At 30.4% G+C, this 25,305-nt stretch overlaps 1 protein-coding gene and 1 long non-coding RNA gene across 2 annotated transcripts in view; both read right to left on the minus strand.

Annotated features, from left to right (window-relative positions):
- The window catches only part of LOC144842723 (uncharacterized), a 250,709-nt gene that overhangs the window by 89,079 nt on the left and 136,325 nt on the right, over positions 1-25,305 (minus strand). The gene's annotated exons all lie outside the window — the stretch shown is intronic.
- On the minus strand, positions 666-24,848 carry LOC144842333 (uncharacterized). The gene is made up of 21 exons (XM_078698770.1): positions 24,743-24,848; positions 24,023-24,185; positions 23,405-23,502; positions 22,491-22,658; positions 12,997-13,205; positions 12,141-12,230; positions 11,568-11,744; positions 11,110-11,352; positions 10,113-10,304; positions 9,543-9,707; positions 9,172-9,447; positions 8,476-8,562; positions 8,040-8,250; positions 7,061-7,129; positions 4,314-4,364; positions 4,102-4,146; positions 3,184-3,228; positions 2,524-2,619; positions 1,479-1,523; positions 1,089-1,151; positions 666-757 (listed from the first exon to the last, which is right to left on the minus strand). Exons 1-21 carry the CDS (start codon positions 24,846-24,848, stop codon positions 666-668), a joined length of 2,691 nt encoding a protein of 896 aa, XP_078554896.1.

A 25,305-nucleotide genomic window follows, 5' to 3' on the forward strand; every position in this document is an offset into this window, starting at 1 on the left:
TTTGTAAATAAATCGTCAAAAAATATAAATGTTGAATTTTTTTCTTGTTTCTTTTGCCTATCTGAAATTATATGGATGACGAGGTCATTACAAATCTAAGTTCTCTATTAAGTTCAGTTCATAAACACATTAGACTACTTTACTGTAAACATCTCAAAATATGATATGAGTAATTATTATTGTATTAAATAATGTTTAAAGTTTTACAAATTTGATTTCAATTTACATTATAATTTCTTTGAGGATTTTACCAAATAAACAAGTGACATAATTTATGTATTCATAGCTTAAAATAACAAAACTTTCTAACTTAGACGTTTGTTGGAAATTTTTTTGTAATTTATAAAAGTGATGTCCAAATTGCCTAAATAAGTAGAATATTAAGACCCCAACTTTATTGAAATAAAACATACTTTCTACTGCATTTCTGGATGATCCATCTTTACTTCTTGATGGTTTACCTATGCGTTTTATCGCTTTTCTGTACTTTTTGAACTGTTTTGATGTACAGACAAGTTTTAACTATGTCGGTCGGTCTGTCGGTCGGTCCGGTATCACTTTGCGTTTTATCGCTTTTTCTGTACTTTTTGAACTGTTTTGATGTACAGAAAAGCTTTAAAGTACATTACTTTTTGAAAGTTCATTTTTTTCTGAGAGCACGCGACTTATGGCTGTTGGCCTTGTTTTCTTGCAGACCAAATTACTACAGACCTATCACTGAAATTATATGGATGACCAACAACAAGATGTGTTGGTCCTAGGTAATTACATATCTAAGTTCTCTATTAAGTTCAGTTCATAAACAGATTAGACTACTTTACTGTAAACATCTCAAAATATGTTATGGTAATGTATTGTATTAAACAATGTTAAAAGTTTTACAAATTTGATTTTAATTTACATTATAATTTCTTTGATGATTTTATCACAATAAACAAGTGACATAATTTATGTATTAATATACTGCTTAAAATAGCAACATTTTCTAACTTAGGCGTTTGTTGGAAATTTGTTTGTAATTTATAAAAGTCCAGATTGCCTAAATAAGTAGAATATTAAGACCCCAACTTTATTGAAATAAAACATACTTTCTGCTGCATTTCTGGATGATCCATCTTTACTTCTTGATCGTTTACTTCTTGATCGTTTACCTATAAAGAAAATATTAACAATATACAGTATAAATTACCAGGTTTACTTCATGTTAGTCCAACGTCTATGTCTCAATATCATAAAGTAGCCTAAGTACTTACTTATGTAGCCGTACAGTATGCCCTAAACAGAATATACACTTTATATATTCTGAGTTAAGGACAACTAGGAAATACAGTAATAGAACTTTCTAAATTATGTGTTTGTAGGATATTGTATTACAGTAACATAAATTATAGGAAATCCAATTCAGTTAAAAAGGTGATGTCCTTATAGCCCAAATCAATTAGAATAGTGGCACCCCAATCCTATTGAAATAAACATACTTTCTGCATTGCTTGATGATCCAGCTTCACTTCTTGATTGTTTACCTAAAAAGAAAGTATTTTAGGACAGTAATTACAATATCCATGTTGGTGAATACTATTACTATATAACAATTTTTACAATTAATATAATTTTTTTCCTGCAGACCAAATTACTACAGACCTATCACTGAAATTATATGGATGGCCAACAACAAGATGTGTTGGTCCTAGGTAATTACATATCTAAGTTCTCTATTAAGTTCAGTTCATAAACAGATTAGACTACTTTACTGTTTAAACATCTCAAAATATGTTATGGTAATGTATTGTATTGAACAATGTTAAAAGTTTTACAAATTTGATTTGAATTTACATTATAATTTCTTTGATGATTTTACCACAATAAACAAGTGACATAATTTATGTATTCATATACTGCTTAAAATAGCAACATTTTCTAACTTAGGCGTTTGTTGGAAATTTGTTTGTAATTTATAAAAGTCCAGATTGCCTAAATAAGTAGAATATTAAGACCCCAACTTTATTGAAATAAAACATACTTTCTGCATTGCTTGATGATTCAGCTTCACTTCTTGATTGTTTACCTAAAAAGAAAGTATTTTAGGACAGTAATTATAATATCCATGTTGGTAAACACTATTACTACAGTATATAACATTATTTACAATTAATATATTTTTTTTTTCTGCAAACCAAATTACTACAGATGACCAACAACAAGATGTGTTGGTCTAAGTTCGGTTCATAAACACATTAGACTACTTTACTATCAATATCTCAAAATATGGTATTTTTAATTATTATTGTATTTAATAATGTTAGAAGTTTGTCAAATTTGATTTTAGTTTACATTATAATTTCTTTGATGATTTTACCACAAAAAAGAAGTGATTAATTTATGTAATCATTTAGCTTAAAATAACAAAACTTTCTAACTTATGCGTTTGTTGGAAATTTGTTTGTAATTCTGTAATAAGTGATGTCCTGATTTCCTAAATAAGTAGAATATTAAGACCCCCAATTTGATTGAAATAAAACATACTTTCTGCTGCATTTCTGGATGGTTCAGCTTCATGATTTCTTGATCGTTGACTTCTTGATCGTTTACTTCTTGATCGTTTACTTCTTGATCGTTTACCTATAAAGAAAATATTAACAATATACAGTATAAATTACCAGGTTTCCTCCCTGTTAGTCCAATGTCTAGTTTGCTGGAAAAAGTAGAAGCAGGAGGGGGCCGGCGGAGACGCTCTACCGTCAATACCAACCAGACGGCTGGTGGCGCTGTTCAGCGTCAATTACACAAAACCAGACCATTCCAACCCAGGCCTTAGTCTGAAGCAGTTGACAGATTGTCGACGAAATGTCACGAAGGTAAATTTTCCTTATCGATTCTTTGGTTCAACATAAAAGTAAAATCCACAAAAAAAACAAACAAGAAAAAATAGTTATATAGCAGTTTAATCAGTTATAAACATATTTGTCTACTATAGTAAACGCTTTTAAAATTATAGGTTGGGTTCATTGCCTCAATGCCATTAAATACCTGCAGCACTCACAATGAATATTAATTGTAGCCATAATATGCTTTAAAATTATCAAACAGAAATAAAATTAATTTAATTATTAAATATTTTGTTATTATTAATTAAAATTATTGAAATAGAATCATCATGGCAGTAAAGAAAAGAAAAAAACATACTTTCTGGAGAACTTGATGGTTCAGCTTTTCTTTTTGATCGCCTACCTGTAAAGAAAATGGTTTAAACAGTGCTTCTCAAAAACTTCTTCAAAATTGTTTTTCTAGACGTTCTATAGACCTATCTCAAGGGCAATATACTGTACAAATATAAATTGCCATTTGTTTCTTCTTTCTAATCCGTAGGAATACTTTATTTATTTTTCTGATGTACATGATCCCAAAGATATTTGTGTACTATCATTATTGATCATTAAGAAGAAATGTCATAAAATATGAAAACATTTTTCCTGCTCCTGTTTTGTAAAAATAATGCATATATACTTTTAAAACAAAACCAGGTCATTCTTTGTCTAAAATGTACATTTTATGGTTAATTATGATGAAAAAAGAAAAAGACAATGAAAAAACGAGTCCCCTCGTGGACGGTCTTGGGCCTAGTCTAGCTAGACTTAGTTTTATACTGTAGGCCTAGCTGGTAAACAGCAGTAACATATGAAAATCATATGCTAGCTATAGGCTTAGTCTGGCATTGCCTCGTTGCTGCACTAATTGTCTTTTTTTTTGGCAGAATTAATACAAATTGGGGAAAACCCTGTATTTTCACTGAAAAGTTATGGTTCTTGGGTGTATCACTGGTGTAAAACGAGAATATTAATCTGCTCGCTTGGTATTTATAGTATGTTGCTTAAAGTATCAGAATCGACTTATTTTTCACATTTTTAACTGTTTAAAGATGGAAACAATTATCGCAATAGGGCCATAATATTTTTAAACATAAAATGCAGTTTGTCTGCATGCCATTATGCGAATGCCACATATACGAATGCCAATAAAATACGTACAATACTCAAAGTGAATTTGTGACACAGTGTTGAATTACAGAAAATTCCCTTTTTGCAAAAAAAAAACAAAACATACTTTCTGTATTGCTTGATGGTCCAGCTTCCCTTCTTGATTGTTCACCTATAAAAAAAAAGTATTTTTGGACATGAGTTATGATATCCATGATGATTGCTATATTTTAAAACATTATATCAATAATTGTTTTCCTACAAACCATTATACTACAGACCATTCTATCATGTTATTTCTGCTGTATTTGTGAATGAGATTATAGTGCTTTGGTTTACCTCTTAGTGGTGTTGTCCTGTTCAATGCCTCCACTTCTTTAATCTCCTTATCTGTTAAAGAGTCAAAACTGTACCATGTAGTATGTGGTAAATGTGGTGATTTATTAGGTGATCATTTAGAATAAAATGATCACCTTTTGTTATTGTATGAAATCTTTATTATTTATTTCTTTCTGTACAGATTTTGTGTGTCAATTATCTCAAAAAGTTAAATGTCAATAATCACAAAAATATCACAATATCTTCAAAATAATTTAGTTTAATCCTAGTTAGCTTTTCAGCGTGATCACTTTTCCGTGACGTCATTTATACGCCATTTTGTGAAATCACATTATCAATCATATCTCCATAATTGATTATCACATATTAATGAAATTCACTACACGTAAACTTCAGGTCAAGGGTAAAAATATTAGCAAATAAAAAACTTATGTTTTTCAAGGTCATGCACGTGAAATTGCGCGTTAAAAATTTAAAAAGCTTCAAATTATGTTTTGATCAATTTAGAGCATGAATTAGGCCATTTGCGTGTTTCGAAAAATTACTGTGCAAAAACACGTTTTTGCACGCACATTACTTAAAGATGTATTGTCCCTTTGACTAATTCCAAAAAAATAAAAAATAACAGATTTCGAAAAAAGGTGGGTCATTTTGAAGTATCATAATAGTTATTAACTATCACCAAAAATTTGTCGAAAAAAAAATCATTTAACTGAAATACAGACGTTTTTTTGTTAAAAAAATAACTCTGACTTGCAGTCAAATTTTTCGATAAAAACATACCCCATAATGAAACGCACTTGTTTGGCTACTCTGTATGCATAATCATAAAACTTCCTCACGATCTGTGTGAAAATACCTTCTCAACCGTGACGAGTTGTAAACAATCCTAATTAGCATATGCATAATGCGTACTCGTGGTTTGAAATCTTTGTTTACTTTTGCTCGCGACGATTTTCCAGACGAAATGTAATCAAACTAATTTACTGTTAATTACGTAAACTTGTTGCTTTTGGCTCGAATTTTTTACTTAAAGTGAATAACTTTAATATTACTTTGATATGGCCAATTTAAATTTAGAAAATTTTGACCTTCATTTTTTTGTGTTTCAAGGGACAATACATCTTTAAAAAGCGTAAAAAATACGAATTTTTTTGTACAAATCGCATTCTACTCACTATCCTTAATACGTTCACCAAATTTGAGTCACTTCCGACCTAAAATAATGCTTTACGAACAGGTTAAAAATGACAAAATGCGCACATTAATTGCATCAAAGTGGTGAAAATGGTGAAAAATAAGGCATTTTTAAAATGAAAATAATTCTTCAGAATGCACCATGACCCACAATTGTTTTAACTAATTCTGGAAGCCATTGAGTTGTACTGTAGATATGAATTCATGTACACATTTGACGTACAAAATGACCTGACGTCATCAAATGGCCACTTGTCGAATTTAAAAATTATTTTTTTTTTATCTTTTTTTGTTGGTTATCACATTCAATAGAGCGCATCTCCGTTATTTGAGCCCGATTTTCGCTCAAATTTCACTATGGGCTTGCTAAATTAATTATCCTTATACTGAGTTGCCACCATTTTCATTTTGATGACGCTATCACGCCTAAAAACTTGAATAACGTAGTTCGAGTAATTTCACCTGCAGTGTATATTTGAATATATGACTATAATTTATTCTGAAAGCTGATGAAATTTAGATATGAATTCATATAAAAATTAAGCCTATCGGATGTTGTGACGTTATGATATGGCCAGTTGAAATTAAAATGTAGCTTTTTCATTTCTTTAGTCAAAGTTATACAAATTTCAAAGAGTGCGCACCGCGCTTCTACGTGCCAAATGTTCTTCTGAGTCTTATTTCATTTCTTTAGTCAAAGTTATATAAATTTCAAAGAGCTCGCACCTCGCTTCTACGTGCCAAATGTTCTTCTGAGTCTTATATTTATTTGTTCAACTCATTATCTTCCGAAATTGTCATCTTCAAGTTTTTTTTTATAACGTCATCCTACCCAAAAATTACAACATGATGTGGGTCCCGTAATTTCACCTATGCTGCACTGTATATAGATATGCAGTATAATATACTGTATACTACTCTACTATTGATTGAGCTCCATTCCCTTATGATGGTATCTAAAAACATGATGACGCCCTCATTGTCATTGTCCTTCAAAAAATGTTATGTTAACATACATGCATGTTTAAAAAAACTTAATTTCATTAAAATTATAAAAATGATCACGAATTAAATTCTAGTTAATTTTATTTTTTTTCTGATTCTTTTGTATTTAGTATGTAATTTGTTTCTACTAAGGATTGATATCGGACTTATAGAATGAATGAATATCTCAAGATGCCTATTTAATCTCTTTATTTTCATAATTCTCATTCCCTTTCAATTGTAAACCTTGTGTTAATGTAATTTACAAAAATATGTACAAGTAGGTCCCTATTGTCAATTATTAACAGGGGTGGATCCAGGGGGTTTACACTTGGGCGAGCTCTCCTCTTTTCCTTATTAACTATTATTAACTTTTTTATATCTATTTTTGACAGACAAGTAATATTATGTACTCCTGATCAATTAATGTTATAGTGATACATATTTACAGTATTATTGATTGTCACAAGGCTCAATTGATAAAGGATAGGCTACATCATATAAAATAACTTAAACTGAAACTAGAAACTTTGTGTGAGTTGGACAAAAATACACAATCAACTAACCAGGCATTGAGGTTGGTTCATTTGGTGTAGCTGGAGTAACATCAGGCGCCACGTCAGTATCAGAAGCAACTACAGTATAATAATTTAAATAATAATTATAATAATGTCTTACCGTAGCTAAGTACTTTGATAATTAATGATAGCTTGTTTGTGAATGTTATATACATACAATTATAATCCAACAAAACTCATGAATAATCGGTTCCACTAGGAAACTTTATTATATTTTATCTTTATATCAGAATTAAGTTCAACTTGTTTATGTTTAGCTGTAGATGATAGGATGTTTATTTTGTTAAATTATCATTGTTGGACTTTATGTTTTGTCACAAGATCACTGATCTGGGCTACCCTCTTAAAAAAGACAGACAAATAAATAAAAATTATCTTGACAGTGAGGTATTAAAAAATAGAGAATTGACGGTTCAGGTTTAATTTTTGATCATCTACATGTAAAGAGAGTGGTTTATACAGTAGTTAGTTTATCATACCATTAAAATTGTTTTCCCAGATCATTCAGACTTATCTCAAGGGTGATTTCTTCTCAAACTATATAATTTTAAGTGGATTGCCATTTCATTTTTATACTTTATCTATTGTGTTCTGAAGTATAAACTTAAGACATTTAAGCACTATTTTATCTATCAATCTTTTTAACACTCCTTCACTGAGCATGCATTAGAATCTATTTCAAGTCAATAAAATGTAGTTTTTATTTTTTTTAATTTATATATCCACAATTGTGCTTCATTGGGGCTGTGATGTTTAAAATAACATGAAATCCCTATAAAACACAAATTTCAACCTGTGAGGTATTATCAGCTATAAAAATAAATAGATATTAAATGATAACAGGTAGGCTACTGCAGTTAAACAGTAATTAGTAGATTAAAAATTCATTTGCAACTAAATTATATATTATTTTTCATATCTTGTTACTGTTAGAAACGATTAATACAAAACCAACAAATATGTTTACCTTTTGTTTGTTCATCTTCTCCAAACAATTTACGGTAATGTGTCACATGCATTTTCTCCCTTCCACAAGGTAAATTATCTTTGTCAAACTTGCTAATAAGATGCATATGAGCATTTTGGCAACACACACAAGGAATATACATCTTTACTTCAAGACCTCGTGCTCTACTCTGACTGAACACTTTTAATTCTGTTTGAAGGAAACTAAGCACCTACAAAAAAAGTATACAGTATTAAATTAACAGTCACATTAATACAGCATTCTCTAGTCAATCAGCTGATGAGAAATAATCAAATAAAAAAAAATTGTTAGTGCCTTAATGAATTTGTATTAGACAGATTATTTTAATTTTCTAATTATTGTAAAAAAAATGGATTAAAAATCAGTGGCATAGGTTTATGTTGTGTAAATCACTTTTTTCATATCTACTGCCTACCTTCTTACATGCAGTGGGCAGTGGCTTGTCATCTTCGGTACATTGGCGTTTTGAACCATTGACACTCTTTGTTCTGACTATTGTTGTCTACAATAAAAATGTACCTTTTTAAATGATGCCACTACAGTATATTTTATTTAAAAATATATATACATTATAAATATATTTTGTTTTATCTGTTAGCTAATAAAAATAGCTGTTTATTTCACTTGTGGAAAGTACACAGCAAACCACTGTCCAAGCATTTTATTCAGACATGATGATGGTGGTTTGTGGGGATGCCCCAGTGTCCATGAAGAGTACGACATGGAGAGGGTGTGTTCAATGAATTTTCTTCAAGAAGAATAGCCTAGCGGTGACAACGAAAGCCACTGTTTTAATTTCACTTTTGTGGAAAGTACAGTAGGCCTATGAAGATCCCAAAAACGTAAAAGATATCACATTTTAACAATCAATCAATAATGATTGTACGTTTAAATAATTATCAATCAATAGTTTAAAAACCCTTTGTGTTACCATACATTTTTTATTCCATAATGTATTTCCTCCATCTCCTTCTGTATTTGACCAAAAATTTTTGTATTTGAGCTATTTAATTCCAATTCTTCACTTTAAATCTCACATAGACTTTAAAAAATCTTACTCTACAAGCTTCTGCCACTAAACTGTCTATCAAGTACCAATTATAAAATTTACCTGTAACATTCGACATTGCTTAATGGTAACCACATACAGAATGACTAGGTGATCTTCATCAATATTCAATTCTACATGCTCGTAGTATAGGGTGGGTGGATAACCTTCCATTTGGAATTCATCAATGAATTTAGTTGCAGCACGTTGGAAAAGATCATCTGGAAGATAGCTACCAAAATCATGATAGAGAGAGATTGCACGATTTTCTTCAAATACAGGTGGTGGTGAGGCATGTGGTTTCAAACGTGACAGAACGTAGAACATTTTTTCATTATTCTGTGTAAACAAAAAATAATTAAAAAACTAGTAGATCAGTAGGCTATATTTAGGCCAGAAAATAAAAATAAAAATAAAGACATTAGTATCAATACCTTTGTATTTATTTGTTCACACACTAATCCAAACATTTGCATGAGAGACACAAAGAATGTTAATGTCTCATCAGAATCATAGAACTTCTCCCACAGATGTTTTAGCAGTCTACCTTTTAAAATGCCTTTGCCAAGCATCCTCCAAGCTGGTCTCATAGCTGGTACCTATTATTTTACAAAAATAGAATATAATTAAAATTTTATTTATTAATTCAGAGTAACATTGGTAGGCCTATAATTTATTTTTTTATGTTCTAATATATAAACATCTCATGACCTGTAGGCTATGTTTTGTTTGTCTTTATTGCAGTTCACAATATTTATGGTAAGCAGAATGACAAAGTGGATTTGTAGACTCATGTCTGCCAAAGCTGCTCAGGTCAAGTTGAAATAATGTATTGATCTTTGAGTTCATATAATTGTATGATGGGTACCTATACCTCAGAGAAGTTATTTCCAATCAAAATGTCGAACATTTATTAAACAAATTTAATTTTGAAGCATGTCATTATGTTGCTGCACGTCAGTATGCAAAACATCGTTTTGTATTGAAATATATTTATTGCTAACCATATCTTTATTGTCTATGACAGTGATGATTGTTTTAAACATGTCAACTAGTCGCATCAAATCTATAACTATTATATCTCTTAGATCCTTGTTATCAGGATAGTAGAGAATCTCTCCGATGTCATGTAAATACTCAAGCAGAACGTTGTGCCCTTCTGTTACTTGACAGATTGTCAGTACTTCATCTTGAATCTGTTAAAAAATAGATTGATTAAAACTGTATAACAATTCTAAAATAATTATAATGAAAAAACAGTTTATTAATATACTTTCAGCAATTTTCAAATAGTGTCTCAAAACATTGTGTACTAGTATATTTTAATTAGAATGTAATTCATCTCTTTTTTATATTTTCCTAACTTTCATGTGACAGTACAGAGTTATAAATACCTAATATAAAGAGATTTAACTTTATATATCAAGTACATCTACTAGTGAAAATGGTAGTTGACTGAAAGCTTCAATATAGGAAAAAGTAATTGTTTTATTCAGGCCTGTATTAACTAGGATTTTAATGAGGAATATTATTTTTGGGCCTATTGCTGTGTGTGATTAGGCTAATTTCACTACAACCATGTGTATGCAAATGTTGTGGAATGGTTATGAACCAGCCTTTCAACTAATAACAATAGTTTAATGGAGTGGTCCTTGACCACATATCTACCTATTTCATTTTGGTAAAGATCTTCAATAACTTGTAATCCTAACAAACAAACAAACCGACAAACAAACAGACAGACACATGCAGTAAGAAAATGTTAATATGAACCTATAGATGGCCAGAAATTTACCTCTTACATTACACCACCTGTACATTTTCAGATGATTAAAAAGTAGCAATATTTATACCGAAAATGGAGATCTGACTAATTAATATAGAACAAATATTGTAAACCTTATTTGTGAATCTTTCTTTATAAAAGAAATTGCCACATTATTATTAATCCATTCAATTATTTAGATTGAACGCTATTGTCAATAAATTCTTGCACCTAACCTCAGAAGTTAGTAAATAGATGTGCTTCTTTCTGCTGTGGATTTCTTGTTGAACTCGCAGCCATTTTATTGGCAAAGTGCGGATCATTTCCTTTGACAAATCCAGTATTTGTTTCATGATTTTAGAAGCATTGCTCTGTTCAAATGGTACACTGTTTTCAATGGTAAAAATAGTTGAACACACCATAGTTTCATATGGTTTGTCTTTTAGGGCTTCCCAAATTTTATTTTCTATTTCTTTAACCTGAAAGAAAGATATACATTATAGTATGTGGTTTCTAATATTTATTATTTTAATCAGATTAATTAGAATAATCAAAAGACTATTTAGATAGCAATCGCTAAATGTTGTGATCCTTTTTACAATAAAAAAAAATAGAAGATTGAATCCACTGGCCTATGAAAACAGTTTCTGTATTGTTGAGTCATGGCGATTTCTCTATGGTAGAGTCAACTCACCTGTTGTTCTTTTTCTACTTCATTTCCTTCAAGACTATTTAAATGTGTACCTATCAGTAATACAGGAGGACATGGCTGACCATTTATTTCTGCGTCAGGTCTACTGTTTGTGTATATGGAACGAATCCAAGAAAGAATGAAATCCAGATTTGTCATTCGATGGTCATACTTTTTACCCTAAATGTATAAGTATATATGATAACATGTTTGTAGAACACTGAAATTTAATTTATTCGATTATGTAAAATACTGTATTGTCGATGGAGAGATATTCTATATATTTAAGCTTAGAGTTTGCAATTTTTTTCTTTTTCTGTTTGTTAGGTTTTTTTTATATGGATAAAATATTTTATATATAATTTTTTGTTTGTTATTCATTTATATTGAGTAATGCAGGAAAAGAATGTTCATTGTTGATGTACTTTTTTGTCTATGGATAACATGTGAGAAGCTATTTGATTATTTCTCAAAACTTAAGATGTGTTCAGAGCAGAGGTATACATTTTTCACTATAACACAATCACAATAAAAGGAATAGAAAATAATGTTTAAAACTAATAAAAGTCAGCTTACAGTTGTTGGATCCAAAACTTTAGCTGGGGCATCAAGATCATCACAAAGGTTGAATACTACACAAATAACAGCAAAAGATACCATGAAGATCTATGAGATTAATAAAACAGTGACTTTCAATGAATGGTAAATATATCAAAATTCTTGATTATCAATAACATTTAAATTTAGAATTGTATAGGGTTTTTGTTTCATAGTGTTTTAATTTTTAGATTTAAAAATGTCATGTCTACTACTACTACTAAATTTATTATAGATTTGCGATAGATATTTTACCCTAGTACTAGAATTCTTTAAAATAAAATTCTATTTTTTATTTTTTTACTACATTAGTGTTGGCCTTTCCTAACTTTTGCTTTTGTCTTATATTTGAGAAGAAGACCTGTGCAGGCAGAACTAACTTGTTAGGCCTTTTCTCACAGAAATATGTGTTGGGAATATATATAAACTAATACCATGCTGGTCTGACTTTCTGTCAGAATGGGTCTGACTTTCTGTCAGAATGGGACATGCAGGCATCGGGTGGAATATTCAATATATATATATATGTATATATAAACACAGCAGGCAAAGAACATTAATTCTAAACCGCCCAGTGATATACTGAAATTTAATTAATTAATTTGAAACGATAAAGATGAGGAAATCTGTGAGAATGAGAAAAAGTCGCCCCAACCAAGACTCGAACACGGACCGTCTGCTTGATATGCAGTTGCCCTAACCATTAGACCACTGGGGCTTTCATGGTATTGTTCAAACTCGATTGGATATATATGTGTATATATATATATTCCCTGCATTTTGCTTGCATGTCTGTGAGAAAAGGGCTTCATGTAATGAAATGTAACTACTTTACCCGCTGCACCACATGATAAATTGGTTGTCCTCCGAAATCCCAGATGTTCATCACAAACTTGTCGCTAGTCACCTTGTCATCACTCCCTTCCTTCTGAAACTCAACCTCTATTAATTCTTCAATTTTTGACGGAATCTTTATCTGGTCATCTCTTCCTTCTTTCTCAATCTCTATCTTAGAAGGAATCTTTGTCTGGAGTTTTTCTTTCTCTATATATTTATTAAAATAAATTAAAATTAAATTAGTCCATGGGCCAGGTCCAGTTTTTTGCGAAAGCAGTATCAAATTGGTGGCAAATGCTACCATACATTTTTGGAAAGCTTAATATGTCTACTTTTCAGAAATCCATGATAGCAATGCCAATTGTACAGCTTAATAGTCATTTTTTAGGATTATATAACACCGCCTACGGAAAATATGCAACACAAAATTTTGGGGTAGGGGGTAACATTTTTGCTAATAACTTGGGATTGAGTGAACATATTTGCATTTTCTTTGTGTCAGTATGTAGTGTATAGACTGCTTAAGCATAATATATTTTTATAAGTAAATCCAACAATTATTGACGCCATTAGAGGTCAGAAGGTCACTGAACTTTAATAAAAAATGAATTTTTTTCTAATATTAACTTATAACTTTCAGTTTTTAACAAAAAAAATACAATAGATGTTATGCAAACTGATGTTTTCATGAACATATAGACCCAATAAACAAGAAAATTGAAGTTAAAGATTAACAAAATATGAATATACTGTGTATTATGAAGAAATTTGTTGTTTTTAGTAATTTGTAATCGTTTACAATTATGGGGTAGGGGGTAACATTTTTGCGAATAATTTACAATTTAGTTAACAGATTTGCATTTTCTTGCTATCAGTATGTAGTGTATAGATTGCCTAATTGCAATGTACTTTTTAAAAATGAATCCCGCATTTATTGACATCTTTAGAGGTCAAAAGGTCACTGACCTTTAATCAAAAATGCAATTTCTTCTAAAATAGCTTATGAATTTCAATTTTAAACACAAAAATACAAGAAATCTTATGCAAACTAATGTTTTCTTAAACCTATAGACACAATAAATAAGAAAATTGAAGTTAACATTTTTTCAAAAATGAATATGCTGTTCATTATAAAGAAACTTGTTCGTCATTAGTAATTTGTGACAATTATGGGGTAGGGGGTAACATTTTTGCAAATAACTTAAGATTTAGTTAACAGATTTACATTTTCTTGTTATCATTATGTAGTGTATGGATTTCTTTATTGTAATATGCTTTTAAAAAATGAATCCAACGTCTATTGATGCCTTTTAGAGGTCAAAGGTCAATGACCTTTAATCAAAAATGCAATTTCTTCTAAATTAACTTATAAATTTCAATTTTAAACACAAAAATATATAGAGATCTTATGTTAATGTTTTCCCAAACCTATAGACACAATGAACAAGGAAATTGAAGTTAAACAAACAAATATTCTGTGAATTTATGAAGACATTCTGTCTGTTAATAGTAATTTCTTATTAACAATTATAGGGTAAGGGGTTACATTTTTCCTAATAACTTTGTATTTAGTGATCACATTTGCATTTTTTTTGGTATTAATATGTACTGTGTAGGTTGCTTAATTGTTACGAATACGAATACGAATAGAACTTTATTGCAATCAAACGAAAGATTGAAGTTTAACAAAAGCGTTTCACTCAGAAAAATAAAATGCAATATACAAATATAAAAGACATTCAGAAATGTAGAACATACAATCAAAAAATTAAAACAAAATTACAATTAAAAATCACTTATTATAAAAACAATAAATATAAAATTCAAATTGTTAAAGACATAGGCCTGCAGGATAAAAATTTAAAAGTATTAAAAATGTTTACAAATTTAAAAAATGTTAAAAACTTCAAAAATTTTCAATAATATTTACACACAAAGGTACGGAAGGTCGCGGAAACATAACACAAAATGTTTACCATTTTTGGAATAATCCGTGATTAATAATAAACGTTTTTGAACGGTTAGTTTTAACTCTAGGGATACAGAACTCACGGAGTCTTCTAAGATTATAAGCAGCAGAAGGAGCCTCCGGTAACAAATGATTCAATCTGTGACTGGGGTCTTTGATTTTAACAAAAAAATCCTTGCACAGTCGAACACGGCGGTCTTCTAAGGTAGAAAAACCAAGGAAGCTGCGGGCATCGGAATAAGTAGCATGCGGAAAAATACATTTAAAGGCCCTTCTCTGAATTTGTTCAAGTTCTGTTGCTTCGTAATATTTGATCCCCAAACTGGGGCCGCATATTCTAATATTGGTCTAATGATACTAGTATAAAATTGGACAAGTGCGGGGGCATCCAGGCCTGCCCTCCGCACCTGTTTGAGAAAGTACATTCTAGAATTACATTTACTAATCATTTGATCAATATGAGGTTGCCATGACAAATTATGAGAAATAATTACACCAAGAAGTTTAAATTCGTCAACACGTTCCAGATTACAATCTCCAACATGGAGTGGCTCAAAAGCAGTCTTTGACCTTTTACAACTAATTCTCATCTCTTTCGTTTTCTTAATATTAAGGTACATATTGTTATCCTTAGCCCACTGGACAGTTTCGTCAAGAGTGGTTTGGAGTACAGTTGCCCCATCGTTGCCGACGCGTTCATGGATGGAGGTGTCGTCCATGTATTTCATGCACGGCACCCCATCCAGAAGATCGTCGACAAAGATGATAAACAACATGGGCCCCAACCAGGATCCTTGGGGGATACCACCCTTGACGACTGTCCAAGGGGACAATTCATCGCCTAGTTTAACACGTTGTTTTCTATCACATAGAAAAGCATAGATCCAAGAGATTAGATGGTCTTCGACCCCTAAATTATACAACTTATCAATTAATATATTATGGTCAATTAAATCATAAGCCTTTTTGAAATCAAGCAATAATAATCTCATTTCATCTCCTTGGTCAGTAGCATTAAAGCATTCGGTTAACAAAAGTATAAGAGCGTCAGTGGTAGACACACCCTTAGAGCAACCAAATTGATTCAACTTGATTTTATCTTTAATTTGGACCCAAATCATTTCCCCTACGATCCCTTCAATAACTTTCATGGTGGTGGAAGTCAGCGAAATAGGACGCAAGTCATTCTCAAGAACCTTAGGTGGGTTAACCTTTGGAATGGGGATTATATCGGCTGACTTCCAAAGCATGGGGAGAACCCCTTCCCTTAAACTGGAGTTAACTATTGCACTTATTGGCTTGGAAAGGACATTGGCAAAATCACGTAGTACCCACGGAGGGATTCCGTCCGGGCCTGGGGCTTTATTACATTTCACAAGTTTAAGCTTAGACTCAATTGTCTCTGGCGTGATAATTAAATGGGGTGGTACTACAGTGTTACAATCATTGGTTTTTGGTTCAAGAGGTTTGAACTCAGAAGTCAGGGACTGGAAAAAACCACTAATTTTCGTGGTAAGATCGTATACGTTCCCGTTACATAATTCATTAGCCATAGTTTTAAAGTACTTAGTACCCTTTCCGAGATTAAGAAATTGTTTAATACCCCTCCACCAAGATTTAGAATCGGACGAGAATAACTGGGCAATACTATTACGATAAAAATCACCTCTCAAAGATTTAGCCATTCGGTTAGATAAGTTTCTAAGTTTCTTATATTCGGCAGACATGGGGTCAATTGCAAAAGCTGCTTGCCGTCTAGAAACGATACCTTTAAACGCATTATTTACCCATGGCTTATCTTTAAGAAGTCTTTTAATCGTTACTTGGGGGAAGTGTAAATTTAAGAGTTCAGAAATGTTCTTATGATACAGTTCAAACTGGTTACAGCATCCATCCATTCGATATAGATCTTGCCATCTAATGTTATTAATGTCGCGTTCGAAGTTTTCCTTGGCACCCGGTTTACAGCTACGTTTTGTATGGTAAGCGAAGACGTTAGGCGATTTAAATGTTCCTACGATTGGGGTGCATACGATGACGTTGTGATCAGACAGTCCTAAAGGTGATTCTTTAGTAGGTGCATTAAAAACATCGCTCATATTAGTATATATTAAATCAAGTGATGCGCGATCTCTAGTTGAAACTTTAACGATCTGTTTTAAGGGATACTTAACAATAAGGTTGTCTCTCATTCGGTTGAAGTCTCCTGTGACGATTATATTATTATTAAGAAAAAGAAAGAAAAATTGTTATATTCATTTTGAAAAAAATAAAACGTAACATATATTGACATCTTTTTAGGTCAAATGGTCATTGAACATTTAAAAAATGCAATTTCGTCCAAATTTACATTAATAAAGTTTCAATATTTAACGCAAAAATACAACAAATCTAATACAAACTTTTTTTTAAACCTATAAAGACAATGGACAAGAAATTGAAGTTAAAGATTAAAAACAAATAAACATGTGTACAGTAATAATAATATTAAGAATTGTGACCATATTAGTAATTTGTAATTATTCAAAATTATGGGGTAAGTGGTAACATTTTTGCTAATAACTTTGAATTTAGTGAACAGATTTTGCCTTTTTTGGTACCAATAAGTAGTATATCAACTGTTTAATTGCTATATATTAAAACATTATCAAATTGTTATTACCAATAGATTTATGTGATTTTTATTTTATTAAACCTATAGAAAAATATTCACCGTTTAGTATTGTTATAGGTTACGAAATAACATGACTTTTTGGAGGGTATACATTATTTGATTTATTATTAATTAAAAATATCGTTGATGTTTCATTGTTATTACATATTGATAATAATAAACATATCCAGCTTCTGTGTTGTAAATTGTTTTTTATAATTTACATATTCCAAACATTCAATTGTCTATAGTAATCATAGAAATGACAATTGTTTAGATTACCAATTATATCTGTAATTGATCTGTATTTGTAAATGATAAGATATTCTAAGGTTATAAATGTTCATCTCGTCTGCAAATGCAAATTAGGTAGTTTTCTTCTTCTTTTTTTAAACAAAACTGTTATGGTATTGTAATATTACAGGACAATAACATTTTCCTTCATCTTGATTTAAAGAAAACAGTTAGTTTATTCAAACTCATTAATATGTCAATTTTTTAGATTTTCATATTAGCTGCAGTTCAGCAATTCACACTTACTAGGAAATTTACACTACAGCCTCAGAGACCGGTGGCGCTTCCACATACGTTTGAAAGAACTGGGTATCTCTCTGTTTTCATATCTCAGTTTGAATTATATTGGAGGATAACTCTGACACAACCACCGAAAGCTAGGTCCAGTCAATGCAATTTACACAGGAAGGAAAAATAATATCTGGTATCTTCAGAAGAGACTGTCATGTATACTTTACATTTTCTTCATTGATCACAGACGCCACTGAGCCAAATAGTGTTTCTATCCATTGTTGGATGCCCTTCACATCTCTAGAGAATACAGACTGAAGACTATAACGTGCTGTACCAGGGTACTTGGTTCTAGTATTTTTGTCAGCTTTTTCCATAACATTTTAAAAGATATTAGCGGTAACATTGATCAAAATCGGGAAACTTGCAAAGTATCACATTCCAAAATGTCAAGGAACATTGTACAAGATCATACTTCATTTTGCGATAACAAAATCATGTCTTTTTAAGATTTCCATATATACCCAGTTGTTTTAAATGATGTAGGCTCCACTGGAATTTGACGATGTAATATAATAGAATTAATTATATTATGAATGTGTGAATTGCTAAACTGCAGCTGATATGAGTCGATTAATTCATTTAAAGTACAAAATGTAAAATAATAACAATTTACACAGTATAGCCTAAAAACTAGAGCAGCAGCGTGAAAATAACCAAATACCCTATCAAAAGTAGTGGAGCTGTAGCTTGGTAATTAACGTGCTTGCCTTCCAATCCCAAGGTCCGGGGTTTAATCCTAACCTAGTGCCAGGGTTGTAACTCATGACTCTTTCAACTCCACTTCTTCACGATAAATTATAAAATAGTTTATCCATCCTGTAACTTTACGATGAAATAAATGTTTTTATAAAGCTCTATATCCTCATATTAAAACAAAATCATTAATTTTTTTTTTCAATAAATAAAATAATGTATACCCTCCAACAAGTCATGCATAATGTTATTTTGTACCCCACAACAATACAATTTGTCTACAGGCTTTAAATAAAACTACACAGCCACTATTGGTAATATTATTTGAGATCAAAATGTTGCATAATTTTTTGATATAACAATTTTTAATTAAACAGCTTATACAGTACCCTACTTATTGTTACCAAGAAATGCAAAATATGTTTAATAAATTCAAAGTTATTAGCAAAAATGTTACCCCTTACCCCATCATTTTAAGGATTACAAATTACTAATACGGTCAAAATTCTTCATATTGTTAGGGCCTATACATGTTTATTTGTGTTTAATCTGTAACTTCAATTTGTATTTGTACATTGTCTGTATAGGTTTAAAAAAAACACCAGTTTGTAATAGATTTCTGGTATTTTTGTGTTTAAAATTGAAACTTTATTCATGTTAAATTTTGACGAAATTCAGTCAGTGACCTTTTGACCTCTAAAGATGTCAATAAATGCGGGATTCATTTTTAAAAAGTACATTGCAATTAGGCAATCTATACACTACATACTGATAGCAAGAAAATGCAAATCTGTTAACTAAATTGTAAATTATTCGCAAAAATGTTACCCCCTACCCCATAATTGTAAACGATTACAAATTACTAAAAACAACAAATTTCTTCATAATACACAGTATATTCATATTTTGTTAATCTTTAACTTCAATTTTCTTGTTTATTGGGTCTATATGTTCATGAAAATATCTGTTTGCATAATATCTATTGTATTTTTTTGGTTAAAAACTTAAAGTTATAAGTTAATATTAGAAAAAAAATCGTTTTTTATTAATTAAAGTTCAATGACCTTCTGACCTCTAATGTCGTCAATATTTGTTGGATTAACTTAGAAAAATAAATTACGCTTAAGCAGTCTATACACTACATACTGACACAAAGAAAATGCAAATATGTTCACTCAATCCCAAGTTATTAGCAAAAATGTTACCCCCTACCCCATTATTGTCAATGATTACTAATGACGAACAAGTTTCTTTATAATGCACAGCATATTCAATTTTGAAAAAATGTTAAATTCAATTTTCTTATTTATTGTGTCTATAGGTTTAAGAAAAAATTAGTTTGCATAAGATTTCTTGTATTTTTGTGTTTAAAATTGAAATTTATAAGCTAATTTAGAAGAAATTGCATTTTTGATTAAAGGTCAGTGACCTTTTGACCTCTAAAGATGTCAATAAATGCGGGATTCATTTTTAAAAAGTATAATATTACAATTAGGCAATCTATACACTACATACTGATAGCAAGAAAATGCAAATCTGTTAACTAAATTGTAAATTATTCGCAAAAATGTTACCCCCTACCCCATAATTGTAAACGATTACAAATTACTAAAAACAACAAATTTCTTCATAATACACAGTATATTCATATTTTGTTAATCTTTAACTTCAATTTTCTTGTTTATTGGGTCTATATGTTCATGAAAACATCAGTTTGCATAACATCTATTTTATTTTTTTTGTTAAAAACTGAAAGTTTTAAGTTAATATTAGAAAAAAATTCATTTTTTATTAAAGTTCAATGACCTTCTGACCTCTAATGGCGTCAATAATTGTTAGATTTACTTATAAAAATATATTACGCTTAAGCAGTCTATACACTACATACTGACACAAAGAAAATGCAAATTTGTTCACTCAATCCCAAGTTATTAGCAAAAATGTTACCCCCTACCCCATTATTGTCAATGATTACTAATGACGAACAAGTTTCTTTATAATGCACAGCATATTCAATTTTGAAAAAATGTTAAATTCAATTTTCTTATTTATTGTGGGACCTATAGGTTTAAGAAAAAATTAGTTTGCATAAGATTTCTTGTATTTTTGTGTTTAAAATTGAAATTTATAAGCTAATTTAGAAGAAATTGCATTTTTGATTAAAGGTCAGTGACCTTTTGACCTCTAAAGATGTCAATAAATGCGGGATTCATTTTTAAAAAGTATATTACAATTAGGCAATCTATACACTACATACTGATAGCAAGAAAATGCAAATCTGTTAACTAAATTGTAAATTATTCGCAAAAATGTTACCCCCTACCCCATAATTGTAAACGATTACAAATTACTAAAAACAACAAATTTCTTCATAATACACAGTATATTCATATTTTGTTAATCTTTAACTTCAATTTTCTTGTTTATTGGGTCTATATGTTCATGAAAACATCAGTTTGCATAACATCTATTTTATTTTTTTTGTTAAAAACTGAAAGTTTTAAGTTAATATTAGAAAAAAATTCATTTTTATTAAAGTTCAATGACCTTCTGACCTCTAATGGCGTCAATAATTGTTAGATTTACCTATAAAAATATATTATGCTTAAGCAATCTATACACTACATACTGACACAAAGAAAATGCAAATATGTTCACTCAATCCCAAGTTATTAGCAAAAATGTTACCCCCTACCCCAAAATTTTGTGTTGCATATTTTCCGTAGGCGGTGTTATATAATCCTAAAAATTGACTATTAAGCTGTACAATTGACATTGCTATCATGGATTTCTGAAAAGTAGACATATTAAGCTTTCCAAAAATGTATGGTAGCATTTGCCACCAATTTGATACCGAAAAAATGTCTGGCCATGGACTAAATATCCAATAGCATGTTTAATATGTCATTTTTAGAGGCCTTTTATTAGGGTAATTTATTTTAGGATTCTAATCATTTAGCAGTTGTAATTATAATTATTAATTAATATAGAAAAGTGCATTTTTAGACAAGATCCCAATGGAATAACACATTGTCTGTTGATTTCAGGTTTCAAATTAGCTTCCCTAATAATACTACTCAGCATTTCGTTCCCTGCTCGACAAGAAGAGTTGTCGATATAGTGACTTTGCAATTGCCACGTATCTTGAAAGCACTCCTAGTAAGAAGGGAATTTAGTGCATGATGTTTTAAGATATTCGTCTTTCATTGAATTTGTTTTGAGGATTTTTGTATGTTTATTTTGTTTAATAATAATATACAAGTATAGTTTCAAGTTTAATCTAACAAAGGTGCTTCGAAAATAGGTCTGGTTATTTTTTAGACACAAAGGCCCATAGTTTTAATGAAACAAAGTTTTAAAAAAAATTAGAAATAGGCAAAGTATATCAAACATTTAAAGACACTAACTGTTCTAAAATACAATCTTTTATTAAATTAATCCACCTTTTCCATCTTAAATCGAATATGAAATTCCAGGCCACAAGTCAGCCCATGTAAAATTCTGAGTGCTTTTGGTAGAGCAGACAGTGAAATATTAGGTGAAATGTAATAATAATGCTCTTAACATTCCTATTAACATTTTTACTTACCCTCATCCATTTTGCTTTCTTCTGTTTTAGTTGATTGTGCTGGAATTTTTTTCTCCACATGTTTCACCAGTGTTTTTTTTTCATCATCATCAGAACCATTTTGCTTTTCTTTCAGTTGTTTTGCCACATTTCTAGCAACTGCTTTCTCATACATTTCAGAAGCTTCAGCTTCAAAAAAAAAAATTGATTTTTGTATATTATACTTGGACACTATGAATATGTTAATTGATATTAAACCTTTTAAAAGGAAGAAACACACATATCCATGGTAATTACAGAATAAATCTAGTTCTGTGTACCAAAAATAATTTAGGTAAGAAGCAAGGTAAGGATGGTGTCAATTTATTTCAAAGTTGTTTGAATTAAAGCAGTAATCAAGAAATTGTATGTAAAACAATTTATTATATAAGTGACATCCATAAAACATGACAATATAACTTCATAATCCAATTAAGGAATTACTGTGAAGCAGCTTTCAACAGATAGCTGACAGTGCAGCCAGAAAAATATGGAAGGCTTTGTCCTAAAAGAAATGTTCGCAAACGTGTGTTGATAAATGTTGGCTAGTTTCGTAAGTATACTTTTTTTATAAATTCAATTTCCAGTAAGCAGAACAATACATAAAAAATAAACATAGGTGGATGGAGTACCATGAAAAATGCCAATAGTACAATTAAGCACTATCAAAGGCTTTCCAATACTCTAAACCAAAAATATATATATATATAACATATAATAAGTAAGAGTCTTAACAGTATTAAGTTTCTAATAGTACTAGGAATTACATCCAGCACAAACACATTTTTAAACAGGATAAAATGGAATCAGTCTGAGACAAAGTCTTTGGTGCTAAGGGGTTAATAAATTAGTATTTTGCATCTTTGTTTTGGTTTAATTTGCATGTTACTGTATACTTTCTGTTTCTTTCCATATTGTTTCATCAGCATCATCTTGAGTGAACACTGTTTTTGTTGTTGCTATGGCATCAGTTATTTCATGCTTTGATTTAAAACTACAGACAAAAATGAATATTTATTCAATTATTATTTCACTTCAATAGCCATACAATATATATAAACCCATCTTAATCATTCAATTTGATTCAAGTCAGCCTTTTGGGATTATATTAATATTATTATTATTATTAGTGTATTTATAAAATAAAATCAATATACAAAGAGTAATATTTTTCAGTTGGCTCATAAAGTATATTTTTGTGTCATCAGTTAATTAAAAGTAAATTCCCATAAATTCAAAATGATAAAATGCCTACAATTGAGAAGAATATGTTTAAATGCATATTAAAACTAAAATGTACACATATATTATGTCCCGAGATTCAAGATAGAGTTTCAACTCAAAACCCTCTCATTATACTTTAATAGTAGTGATATTTGGGGGAAAACGAATATTTTTTGGTGTTTTTTTTTTAAATGTTTATCATTCAGAGCATTGTGGTCTTGGTGTATGGTTTTTTTCTGTGGTCATTTAATAAATTGTTTTAAACAACATTGATACCACAATTTTCTTACCTTTTCCTTAGTAATGAATTAATAGTAGAAGTTTTTCCTACTCCCTCAAGACCTACAAAAATAACTCTGCCTTGTTTAACTTCAGTTTTCCCTTCTTCCAGGGCTTCCTTGTATGCTCTAACTGCTTCTGGTCCTCGAGCCCATATCTCAATTGGAGTGGAATCTTTAAAAAATAAGGATTTAATAGTAGTTTTACAAAAAAGTCATTATGTACAGTAGTTATTATTACTATGCATTCACATTGGACACTTAATTATACCTCTCACTTTTTAAAATTTATAATCCTTGTTAATTTTCTTTTAGAATGATTTTATAGTGCACAATTTATTTCATTAAATTAACCGATACATTTTATTTTGTAAATAACAGTTAATAATATAAACTAGATTTGAACTCGTCACTATGGACGAGTTAGGTTATCCGCAGCGCAAACGCCACAAAAACAATTATATGCCATTGAAAAAATGTTAGTGTTCTCTCTATGTTGTGTCACGTCTAAGTATACAGTATACACTATATGTTATGACGTCATCGTATGGCCACATGAATGTAAAATATAGGATTTTTGTCTCTTTCGTTATTGCTCATCACATTCAATAGAGCGCATCTCGCTTATCCGTACTCAATTTTCCCCGAGATTTTAATATTGTCTAGGTCAATCAACTATCTTTCGCATGAGTTTTTGCGTCATAGTTCATTACATTTACTAGAGGGGTGTACCCGAATGGTCCTCGAAAACATGACCAACGCCTCTGGAAATTGAAGCCCAGGTGACACCTATGCATATGACTGATGAGTAATGTATGTTTATTTTGTGATGTTTCATGGTGGTCCATAAATTAGGTACGCCAAAAATATCGCTTCCAGGGTAATGTAGCAAATTAGAGTTAAAAAAATGTACGAATAGTGAACAATATAGGCTAATTATTATATTCGGTCTGACGCCGAATGTTTCGGAGTCTCAAAACAAACGTAGGCCCCAACTTTAATAAACTGAATTGACTGGTCGACAAACACATAAATTAAACGCATCACCACAATAGTTGTTTGGTGTCGCCGAAGCTTCCATTTATTTGTATTGGCTACACCCAGCACGAAGCTCAATTGTCGACTGCCCCGCACAACAACCTGTGCAATGTTTTTATATAGCTAATTTGCATAAAGGTGTAACAAAGAACAATACAGTATGCTCTATTGCACACCGATGTTTTCACCTTCTGAACATTCTCCCCTTCATTGAGGTAACCCCTCAATCTTTTTCATATTATTTTTAATTTTATCTT

The sequence above is a fragment of the Antedon bifida genome, chromosome 5 (assembly GCF_963402885.1).
Source record: "Antedon bifida chromosome 5, ecAntBifi1.1, whole genome shotgun sequence".
NCBI classification, from domain to species: domain Eukaryota; kingdom Metazoa; phylum Echinodermata; class Crinoidea; order Comatulida; family Antedonidae; genus Antedon; species Antedon bifida.